The 12,018-nt window shown below is 43.3% G+C and overlaps 1 protein-coding gene across 2 annotated transcripts in view; it reads left to right on the forward strand.

Annotated features, from left to right (window-relative positions):
• The window catches only part of BCAT1 (branched chain amino acid transaminase 1), a 63,025-nt gene that overhangs the window by 39,065 nt on the left and 11,942 nt on the right, over window positions 1–12,018 (forward strand). For both annotated transcript variants that reach the window (XM_064421467.1, XM_064421466.1), the window contains 5 exons: window positions 779–898; window positions 2,814–2,977; window positions 4,424–4,566; window positions 9,518–9,603; window positions 11,285–11,425. In XM_064421467.1, the coding sequence (XP_064277537.1) occupies window positions 779–898; window positions 2,814–2,977; window positions 4,424–4,566; window positions 9,518–9,603; window positions 11,285–11,425 (654 nt within the window). The remainder of the gene's footprint in view (window positions 1–778; window positions 899–2,813; window positions 2,978–4,423; window positions 4,567–9,517; window positions 9,604–11,284; window positions 11,426–12,018) is intronic.

Consider the following 12,018-nt stretch of genomic DNA (forward strand, 5'->3'; position numbering starts at 1 on the left):
TAATAATGTTTATCCAACACGCCTAAGCCTTTGATAGCGCAGTAAAACTTTGCTAACAGATCTTGCTCGTTGAAGGAAACCCTTTAAGTGCTTATTTTAAGATCAGAACAGTGGGTGTTTTGCTTTCATTGTTGCCTCCCTGCTGCCTCAGCGTGTTTCTGAGGGATGGGTGCTGTCCTGCAGGTGTTTGCATGCAGACAGCTGTCTGACCTGCTCTGGTGCTGATGTTCTCCCTTTTCCTCTTTGCACCTTGGTTAAGTTGTTCAGCCTCTTGAGTGCCTTTGGTTGTGGTCATGCCAGTAACTTAACACTGCTTTCAGCCATTGTGTCTTGGCCAGTGGACTTCCTCCCAGGCTTGTTAGCTTAATTGCTGTAAGAACCTGGGAACTTTGAGGGACTTGCTTGGCCCTTGGAGTTGTAAAGCAGAGCGCTCCTCTGTAGAAGAGGTGGTGCTGTGTGCCCGGCTGAGCTGGCTGCACAGGGAGTTCTCCACATGCCTTGGGGGCAAGAAGGGTCAGTGGCTCCTTTTTACCATCTCAGGAGGACACTGTGGTGCAGAGGAGGCCACTTGGGATACTGCACAAAAAGGCACAGTAGCTAAGACCATGGGATATTAAATTCTGTTAACAATGAACCCAGGGAAGATGTGAACCACTGCAGCGTGTCACTGTTGCATATCCTGAGGAGCTGCTCCCTGGAGCATGTGGATCTGTGAGCACCACAAAGTGTTCCAGCATTATTTCTCCATTTGCTTTTTTTCCTTTGTGTTCCTTGCCAGTCTTTTGACCAGAAGGAGCTGTTGGAGTGCATCCGTAAGCTTGTGGAAGTGGAGCAGGAGTGGGTGCCCTACTCAACCTCTGCCAGCCTCTATATCCGTCCTACCCTCGTTGGAACTGAGGTGTGCAACGTTTATTTTCCCCTCTCTTTTTATTCTTTTGTTTATTTAGGTACGAGGCAAAGCCCTCCATCCATACAGGGAGATGCTCAGCAGTCAGTAGGTGACAGGATGAAGTTTGAGGGTAGATTTGTGGTTTTACTTGGGAGTCCACAGCACGAATTTAAGGTTGACCACAGTGCCACTCAGTGGGCACACTGGTTCAGAGCACAGAAAATAAACGGAGTTTCCTCCCACTACTCACAGTGGGAATGGAGCAATGCTTGTTAATTTGGGTTGTGCTGAAAGGATAGTTGTACCTGACATGGTAATATTAAAATACTAATAATTCTGAGAGAACATGATGGATCACAACTTGCTGTGCACATTTTGTAATTTCAAGTCGTATCTGAACATAAGAGTTTTTGGAAGATTCTACCCTGTAAATTAAGATGTCTCTGAAGAGACACTTTCAACAGAGCTAAGGGCTAGCCCCTCTGTCAATTATTCTTGAAAACTGACCTTCTAAGGGGCTCCTTAGCAAATAGCTATTAATGTGTCCTCTCTGAGTTTCATGTGTCAGTCAGTTCTGTAGTGTTGATAAAGGGAATTAGAAACAGAGTTTTTTATTGAATCCTTCAGGGTTCTTTTTTTTTCAGCAGTAGCAAGAGAGAAATGCACAATGGTAGAGCATAGGACAAGGAAGCTAAAGAATGTAGGTTCCAAGCTAGATAAGCCAAACTTCTGCAGTATCCCTGCCTGTGAGTAGTTACCATACGTGAGCATTTTACATTTCACATTTCACATAGGTTCTAGGACTCCATTAATTTAATACTGTTAAACTACTTGCAGATTTTCAGATTAAAGAATCTCCACTCAGTGACTGTAAGGTACTGATACTAGAATTGGGGTGTTTACCCCAGTTTTGTTTTTGAAAATTCTTTTGCTCCGAGCTTTGTTTCAGGATAGTCAGCCCTTGTGGCCTTTCCACTATCACATGTTGTTTCCAGGTTGCATGTTTATCAATCACCCCAATCAGAAACTCAGGCAGCACAATCTTTTGAATGATCACATCAGCAAAAATACCAAGCTCTCAGTGGATCCTGTTAGAAGTCTTTCTGAAGCAGCAGGGCAGACAGAAATCAAAGGAACCCTTTCAGCACCTGGAGAGCTTGGGCCAACACCAGACTTCTTACCTGCACCTTCAAGTACTGATGGTGATGACTTGGAGTATGAGAAGCCATCTCTGAGAGGAGGGGCAGAAAAATCTCTGACATTGTTGGTTATTTCCTGGGCTGTTGTCTGAGCTATTTTTAGCAGGCAAATAATTTCAGCTGTCACACAGACATTCAGAAAGCCAGCACTCAACTCCAGCAATGCCAGCTGGCACTGCACAGTTCTTCTCACTAATGCAGCTGACAGTGGTTTCTCCACTGCTGTTACTGCTGTTGTTGCCACTCCTTCCCCTGAAGGCTTTTTGGGCTTCTGGTATGATTAATTCATGTTATTATATTCATATATTGTATTATATATGATATTGTATTTTGTATTATAGTGTATTATGTATTGTATTCAATTATTTTGTATTTTATTCTATTATTTTGTATTGTATTCTATTATATTCATATAATTGCATAGCACTTTGTTAAGTTGATCTTTGAATTCTCAAAAACTTGAAACTGTTTGAGAGTGCTAGGATAACATATAGATAAATGGAATGGCTGTAAGTGAATGGTGACAGGATATAAAATTAGGGTTGTTGTGTTGCTTTGGATGGGGGGTAAATGATAGAGATATTTTTTATTCATTGCAGCACTTTGCACTGTGCTGGTAAAAGCACTCTCGTGCTGCAGTCCCACTGAGAGCAGTGTTTCAAATGTGCAGCCCCTGATGTTTGAAGGACAATAGTAACTTTGGGTTTGTTTACATTTATTTTCAGCCTTCCCTTGGAGTGAAGAAGCCGACCAAAGCCCTGCTGTATGTCATTCTGAGCCCTGTGGGCCCTTACTTTGCAAGTGGAAGCTTTAATCCAATATCCTTGTGGGCAGATCCAAAATACGTGAGAGCGTGGAAAGGGGGAACAGGAGACTGCAAAGTGGGAGGGTAAGGAAACATCATCCTGCCTTTTCCACACAGCTCCCAAAGCAGATTTGGATTTTAGTGAAGTATCTAATCCAGCAGAAACACCGACATTAACTGCAGTAGTTAAATAAACAACGTGCTACAATGAAAAGTTCAGAATTGTACTTTGCTAATACTATTTATGCAACTCAGTTGCGTTTTTTTTTTTCATATTACAGCCAGTTGATTTTTTTGCAGCATCCCAAGCTGAGGAGCTACACCTGGAAGGTGTCCATGAGATACTTTGGCTCTTGCCCTTGCAGCAGTTGGCACTGGAGTTGCACTTTGTGCTGCATCATCAGTGCAGCAGCTGCTGCCACCTCTGGCTGCTCACCTCCTTCCTTGGATTCTCCTAGCCAGAAGTTTCTTTGCCAGGCAGGAGTCAGTGGCTGTCAAGTGCTGCTCAGCTGAGCTGCTAAAACATTCAGATCAGGAAAATAACTTTCCTTCATTCATGCTGATGTTCTGAACCTTTTCTCTTTTTTTTTTTTTAAAGAGATTTTTTTAAATGAGATTTTGTTCTTGAGGTTTTAAATGAGGTCTTGTTTTTGAAAGAGATTTGTTTATGAGATTTTGCTTACTTCTGGAAATATATTGTTTCCTGTGGATCCTTCATACATCAGCTGTAAAAAACAGTAGTCTGGAATCATTACTGACTTGATTTGTGCCCAGAGGTGAGAACTTGGCTTCAGTGTGGTCAGCATTTTGGAGCTGCTGACTTTGCATCTTGAAGGTTGTTGAAGATAGAAGCAAAAAGGTTTTTGGTTTTTTTTTTTTTTCCCCCTCAAAGCAGCAGGCATTATTCAGTCAGGTTCACTATGTAGGCAGCATTTTTAGAAAAATTTGCTCCTAAAGGATATGGAATTAATCTAGACACAGTTGCATTTCCTGAAGATGCTAGTTCTCTTAATATCTTTTATTAGGAAAAATACCCTCTCACCTCTGGTGTTATTTGTGCTCCAAGAGTTTCATCTAACATATATTACCCCACCTGACATGAAGTAGATTAACTAAAAAACAACAAAACAATAAAAAAGAAAATCCAAGAAAAGCTCCAAAACATCCCAAAACCTGGAGGGGATTTGTTCCTCTCTCTCCAGGATGCCAACTGCTAAATAAAGATAAATGCTTTCTGAGGGTTTTCAGTTGCAATAATTACAATGTCCAGAAAATGGAACAAGAGGTATGTTAATTTGGATGGATATGTTTGAGTTGTTGGTGCTGTTCAGCTCTTCAGAGTTTTTGGGTTTTAGGTACAAACAATCTAGTAAAATACTGGTGGAATATTTCCAGTGAAAATATCCCAGGGACAAGCAGTGACTGTTGCAGAGCACTTGCTCATGTGCACAAAGTCTTGTTTAAATTGAGAAGATGCCCAACCAGGTACTCATAACTCTTTGATTTTTTTTTTATTTTTTTTTCCTGAAGGAATTATGGTTCTGCTATTTATGCCCAGCAAGAAGCCCTGGAGTTTGGCTGCCAGCAGGTTTTGTGGCTCTATGGAGAAGATCACCAAATAACTGAAGTTGGAACAATGAATCTGTTTCTGTACTGGATAAATGAAGATGGAGGTATGGTAACACAAAGAGTGAAAACTTCAACAGAGGAGATGATTAGGATTGTAATCCACAAAATGATTGTTAGAATGCAGATCACAATCTTTTTAATGAAGATGGTTTAACAAAGAAAGTGCCTGTTCTCTTCTGAAAGTCACTGGGTGAGTGTTAGTTGTGAGAGAGGGGATTCTGGAGCAGCTGTGAGTGCTGCCTGCTGAAAGGAGACTAAACTGCTGGGCTTGTTCTTCTGCAAAATCTTTATACCACATTTGTAAGAAGAGGGTAATAGTCCCTCAGTGCTGAATGAGTCTGTGAAGCTTTATGAATGAAGTGACAAATATTAGACATTTTCTTGTTGCTGCAGCAGCAGTTGATCTGTCAGTGTAGATAGATGGCCAAATTTCTGCCTGGTGGAACTTAGCTGGAAAAACATGAAAATAGATTTTGGCTCATTCTGCCCAGGGAAGGACACTGAAGCGGGGACATAATTAGAATTCAATGTTCTCATTGTCCTTAAACCAGGAATATGCTGGAATTAGGCAGCTGCAGCACGGTGCTGTTCCAAGGACCTGCCAATCACTGTGCCACCAGGGCAGGGCTCAATGCTGCTATTGTGAGGTGGCTGTGGCAAGCAGCTTGCAATCCCTGCCACCCAAGAGGGCTGGCTGCTGGCAGACCTGTCCTTTCACAGGACATGGGCACTGCCCTCTGGGAGCACTTTGCTGTCTGCAGGGTGCTGAGTAACTCTTCATTTGTGGCATTTTTGGCTGAGAATCACCCAGGCTGCCAGTGTGTCATCACGTACCTGCCTGTGGCTTTGCATGGGGGTTTGGAAATGTGCTTGTCACTCTGTCACTTCACAAAGGACACCCACTCAGGCTGTGCTTTGGTTTTCTTATGCAAATGCTGCAGCTGAGAGGGATCAAAAAAAGTGAGGCAGAAATTGCAGATGATCATCAGAAGCAAATGCCCATCTTTGTGTGTTCTGAGCTCGCTGCTGGGAGTGAGCTGCTCTCCCTGGTTTGTGAGCAGAGGCTTATCCCAGAAAAGCCTGGCCTGGAGGAGAGCCATGCTCCCAGTGGGAGTGGGCTTTCCCTGCAGCCTTTGTGCCTAAAGGTGACATCTTGTCCTGCATGGCAGGACGAGCCTGAAAAAATATTTTGTTAGTAACATCAAGGAGGAAGTAGGGGAAGAAAACTGCTCAGTTTTTGGTAAAACAGCGGGACTTGCTCCATACTGTTCTTGTGTTCCCACTACTGCTCTGAGGCTTATGGCCAAAACTGGATCTCTACTGTTGCCTAAAATCCTCATTCATCAAATCCTATTCATAGTTTATGTTCACTAAGTGAAAAATTTAGTCACCCTACAGTCCCTTCCAAATGCCTCTTCAGAGCATGCAACTATCCCAGGAAGCTCTTGACATTGAAACTCACTTCCTCTCTCAAAGTCTGTTCTTCTGCCTAGAATACAGGCTTGGCTTTATGGAAAACCTTAAAATTTAAACACATGTCCAGCGTGAAGATGCTAGCTGTGAAATCTGTGTGCAGTTTTGAAAAATTCCATTTCTTCAAAATGATTTGCAGCCGTTTGGGCTCTACTTCTGTCTTCAGTGTTAAGGCACTGTGAATAGCATTTGGGCATTATTTAATATTTGTGTGCTGCATTTGAAATGGTGATTAATAGTCCCCACATCACAATTACATAAGTTAAAAAGTAAATCTGTTAAAAGAGTCTCTGGAGCAACCGGGTAAAATTTAAGGCAAGTTTGCTAGTTATTCTGTAGTTGGAACATCAGTTGTGCCACAGAAATGTCTTGTACAATTACAGTGCTAACAAAACCAGGATTGTAGCTTCTCTTCTAGTAGAGAGCCCCAGAAATAGAGTGGGGGGAAGAGCAGCAAATGACTGAGGTGGTGGACAAAGCAAAGGATGGAAAAGTAATTGAGGAAAGCAAATTAACAGATGCAGAGGTAGTGATTGCATGAGGGAAGAGTTGAAGAAAAGACTGAGGGAAGTAAGGAGGAAGACCCACGACAAGCTGCTAGAAGAAATTAGATGTTAATATCAGTGAAAACAGGGTTTTCTGGGTTCTGCTGGATCCTGAAGTTCACTTGGATTGTATCACTTTGCTAAAACACATATTTGGGTGAATTTCTCAGCATTGTTGCAGCCTGGCTAGTCCTGAGGGCGTCCCAGGAGTGCATCTTACCTGCTCTGTGCTCTGTAGGCACAGGTCTTCAAAAGCTGCCCTTGTGTAACGTGGAAGAGCTCATTAAAAAACCCCCTTGAACACTCTGATGGAATTCTGCTGTTAGAGCAAGCCTGTAGCAGGTGGAACAGGGCCCTGGGCAGGCAGTACTGCTGGTAGAACAATAGCAGGAGTCAGCTGAGGAGGCACCCTGACATTTCCCCTCAAACGCTTCCCTCCCGCTTTTTGCAGCTGCACATTCCAGCCCATCGAAATAACTCAGAAGGCAGGTGGAGCCTGTGAGCCCACAGCCTGGTTTTTTGGGAGATGGACACGCTGATGTCATACGGAGGCTGCTTTGGCACCAGCTCCCAGGGAGGATGAGCTTTTGGCATGCCGTGTTGGATGGTGTTACCATCCTGCCGGATCCCGGGGGAGCAGATGTTCCCTGGCTGGCCCCAGGCTGGGAGCATCATATGCACACTTGACAAAATCCTACAGAGCAGCCTGTTCGGAACATTTTGAGGCTTCCATGTCCTGTCTGCTCAGTGCTGTTTGGCAGCTGGCTTGGCCTGGCCCCTTTTCAGACTAGCTCAAATCAATTAATATCTGTTATTGAGCTTAAACAGGTCCTGGACAAGATCTGTGGCAACATCACCAGTCAGAGAAGTGTAATCACAATCTCTGGTATCAAAGTCCACACTATCTGAAGTTTTCTGTTAAAGAAAGGAGTGTATTAGACTGTGACTGGGTCACAAATGCAGAATTTCAGGCTTTCAGTGTTTAGAATCAGGTGAGCCCTATGGCTCATGGCAAGTTTTGAAGTCTTCTCCTTGTGATAGCTGTGCCAGAATTAGGACCAGACATGCATCACAAAGAGGAGTGATGCTGGACAGACTCAGAAAAGGAAATGCTGCTGTTCCTGACTGTGTGAGGAAGAAGAGAGGGCTGATGGAATTAGAAGTCTGGGGAATGACACTGTGGGCTGGTCAAACCAGAGCAGAGCATACAGCCTGCCCTAGGGCAGCATTTCTGTACATTTTGGCCTGGCACTTTACACCTATTACTGATGTGTGCACTGATCCTCATAAAAGGAACATGGAAGCACTGGTAGGAGAATAAATCAAGGGGTGGCTGCATGAGGAAGTAGCAGATGATTTCCTGAGAGAGAGGACAGTGAGTAGCAGATCCAGTGAATTTATCCTCCACCTCCCCTGACCCATCCCAGCTCCCAGTGCCCCTCCTGCAGAGTGGGCAGCCAGGATCTACTCAGGGCAGAGCTGGCAGGCAGTGTTTGTGCACAGAAATCTCGTGTGGAGTGCTGAACACAGCACTGAGCAGCTGAGCTCACCCTGCTCCTACACACCAAGGACAAACACCGCGTTCTTCTCTTCTACCCAGCTGCAAATATTCACAGGATCTCTAGAAATACCTTCATGAGAGGTTCTCCTTGGAGAAAGGCTCAGTCAGGCCTGGATTCAGTGATCTTGCAGCCAGGGAGAAAGGGGACGTAAAATATAAACCTTCATGTTTTTATTGGGTTTTTTATGTGACCTAGGTAAAAATTAAACAAAGCTCTTCGTGATTTGTGGATTTATTGAGCAGGGATAGTATATAAGGTAAAGAAAAAAAGGATTATAAGTAGGGAAATAAAATGGTTAGGAAAAAATATGAGGAGTACTACTGAAGGACTCTGGATGTCTGGACTTCTCAGTGCAGATTTGACACTGCCTTACAAGTCTCTGTCTGAAAAGAGTAAAAGGTCATCCTTCTCTGATGATAGAAACCAGTGGGTGCACTATGTGATGGCTTAAAATGAAAAAGATTTCCTCTGATTGCTGCAGAGATCAGATGGAAGAACAATGTCTACATACAGACCTGTGTTTTAAGTATTTTCCAAGCATGGATTGTTTAACCAAGTGTTTATTGTTTGCCATTTATTTACCATTTCATTAGTTTTGTTAGATGAACATTTATCTACTGCTCTTCTTCAAAAGCAAACAAGAAACACTCACTAACAAACCAAACCAGCTGAACAACTTGAATTATTGTTGTCATTGCTGGATTTTTCTTAGGATTGCTCTAATTGTGTAAAGAGAAAATTAGCACAGAAAAAGGGTGTCTGGATTACAACAAAGATCATTAAGGAAGTCTCCTTCCAAGGAGGGTTGGCAGGATTTCCACTGCTTTGCTGGTTCATTTAATGAAATTTAGAATTTTTGGTAAATGTTTCCTATTGCTGCAGTGGGTATGCTAAATCCCATATTCCTGAATTAGGTAAAACATTCCAGGGAAAGTTGTGATGTGCACTGGGATTATTAGGCATGATTTTCCCTCTGCCTTTCTGCTGTGAATCTGGTGACTGAACCATTTAATGGTTTGCAGTAGTAACACAGTGCAGTTACATGGTTATAGGTGTAATGCACTGAGGAATAAAACCACCTCCAAGGCATTAGGCATGTGTAAATTCATGTATTAAATGTGTTTCTTCCCTGCCCAAAAGGTGGGGAAAAAACATATTTAATACATTAATACCTTAAAGTTATAATAAAAGGTGAATATAAAATGTTCCAAACACTCGGCAACAACTTGGCCTGATCTGAGTATCTGTTTGTGCTCTTAGAGAACTCTGAGAAATGCTGCATCTTACAGAGTAGGGATTGTTTTTGGTGCCACGGAATCATGGAATATCCTGAGTTGTAAGGGACCCACGTGTTTGGTATAATATCAGTAAACTTTTGTTTGTTTGTTTTCCAACCAGTGTTTCTCTTTTGGCAGAAAATGAGCTGGCAACGCCACCTTTAGATGGCATCATCCTTCCAGGAGTGACAAGGCAGAGCATTTTGGATCTGGCACGCAGCTGGGTGAGTGCTTCGGCAGGAATGCCTTCAATTGTCATGTCACAACTTCAGCAGAAGTCAGCATTTCTGGTGCTCAGTATCCTAAAGTTCAGCTGATTTGATAAAAATGATAGGATCAGTCTGGCTTCCTGGGATCATACAAAGGCCTGGGTTGGAGGGGACCTTAAAGATCATCTCATTCCAGCCCCTGCCATGGGCAGGGACACCTGGCACTGTCCCAGAGCCCATCCAGCCTGGCCTTGGAAAGGACTTCAAAGGCCATCTATTCCAGCCTCTCTGCAGGGAGCAGGGGCATCTTCCACTAGATCAGAGGCTCAGAGCTGTGCCCAGCCTGACAAACCCTGCTTTCAGGGGTTTCATCCCTCTGGATGGCACCTCTTCCCTTCAGCCTGTCAGCCCTGCCGCACAGCTTGGTGCTGCTGACCAATCTGGCTGAGCATGCATTGTCCCTTGAACCTGCTGGGAACTCAGGGTGTGCTGATTCAGGGATTCTCAGGAATACCCACACCTGTCACAGGGAACAATACCCAGCTTGTTACAGTAGCTCCATGCAGTATTTAACATGAAAATTCTCATTAAATCCACTGGTACCAGCACTTAGAGCAAGGAAACAAAGAATTACTGTGCATGACCGTAGCTGCACTTCAGTCATCAGCTCATTATTTCTGCATTTAGTTCTCATGCTTCCAGCCTTGTTTCTGCTAACAAGCATGCAGCCTGCCCAGCCACAGTCTGGTTCCTGTTCTGTAGTGCAAATCCAAGAGCTTTTTTGGACACTTGGGACTGGATCATATCTGGAAATGCAGCAAACTGTGCCTTGCTGTATTCAGAGGTTTTATTGCAGCCTGGGTAAGGATGCTACACAGCCAGAGGCTTGTCAAGCCCAGGATCCTGTCTCCTGGATTTGGCTGGGGTTATGCTTAGAGTGGGATAACAGGAATACCACATCAAACATGAAATAAACATTTCAAATAAACATTTACGCGAAATACAAATTTCAAAGTCTAACTTTTATTTCTTTTGTTAAACACATCCCTTCAGTTGATTCCTGTGCATTCTTCCACTCTTGTAGAAGGTAAAGCACTCCCAGTGTTAAGACTGCAGTGCAAATGGCTTTACTCATACCTGTAGTACAGTCAATTCTTGTATGTGACAGCTGTTTGCAGGATACAGTGGGAAATTTCACTAGGGATTAAAAAAATACATCACATTAATTGGCCTGGCAGGTGAAATTAATCAACAGAATATATCTTGCTTAGGAATTGTCTGAGAGTGGGATGCAAAGGCTCTCTTGATATAATTGAGTAATTTTTGGACAAACTCTTGACACACTAGAGACCATGAGTGGAGGGATCCAGTGTCCCATAACAATTCTTCTTTGTTATTCCCTAATGTGATACTGATACCTTGCACCAAACCAGAGGGAAGTGCCACTTAATCATCAGCATTGCACCTGGCAGACCACTGGCAGCTTTGTAGGGCATTCTTTTGATGAAAATCTGTCTTGTGTGATACTGTCATGTTTGAAAAGATCACAAGATCAGAGTCAGAACTTGACTTACTGTCACTAGGCTAAAATCCTATTGGAAATGGTTCAGTGTAGAAAACAAAACCAGTAATGTTTTTAAAGTTTCTATGGTTTTTAAACTTTCTCCAATTTTTATGGTTGCTGCTTCTTGTGCAGGGAGAATTCAAAGTGTCTGAGCGATACATCACCATGAGTGACCTGACAGCTGCCTTGGAAGAGAGCAGAGTAAAGGAGATGTTTGGTGCTGGAACAGCTTGCATTGTATGTCCCATCTCTAAAATTCTATATCAGGGCAAGGTAAGGAAATGTCTTTTTTTTTTTTTTAACCCTTTCCTTCTTTCTTCTGAATTTTATCACAGTTAATTGCAAATGAAAGCCAAAACCAAGGGAGATAGAAAATGTGCACTGCCTGGAAGGGTGAACTGTGTCAGTGTGTTGTTTCCCAAGTGAGTTGCTGGTTGTCAGAAGGGAACTTTTGTCATCTGGGGTTTTTTCTAATAGCTGAAAACAAAATCTAAAACATAAAAAAAAGGAAAAAGAACAGTTCTCAGCCTGTTTGCAAATGTAGGAAAGTCATTCTTCCACATTTCTTTCATTCAGTATTTTTTACTAAGGTACCTGGGGAGGCTGAGGAGAGAAAAGGCTTTTACAGGGAAGCACATTTCTGAGCCACTGCTGTCCTTGCCTCTCAAGTTCCTCTCTTGCTCACCCTCACTGCAGGGATCCCAGCTCTGGTGGAAGAGCTGTTTCCAGGCAGGGCACAGCTGCCTTCCCCTGCTGCTCACCATTTGGGAGATCTCTCCTGCACAGGTGGAGCTCCCCAGGCATTCAGAATGCTAAGCTGACTTGGTGCTATTTAGTCAGCACAGAGTTAGTTCAGTGACCAGGGG

The sequence above is a fragment of the Passer domesticus genome, chromosome 5 (genome assembly GCF_036417665.1).
Source record: "Passer domesticus isolate bPasDom1 chromosome 5, bPasDom1.hap1, whole genome shotgun sequence".
NCBI classification, from domain to species: domain Eukaryota; kingdom Metazoa; phylum Chordata; class Aves; order Passeriformes; family Passeridae; genus Passer; species Passer domesticus.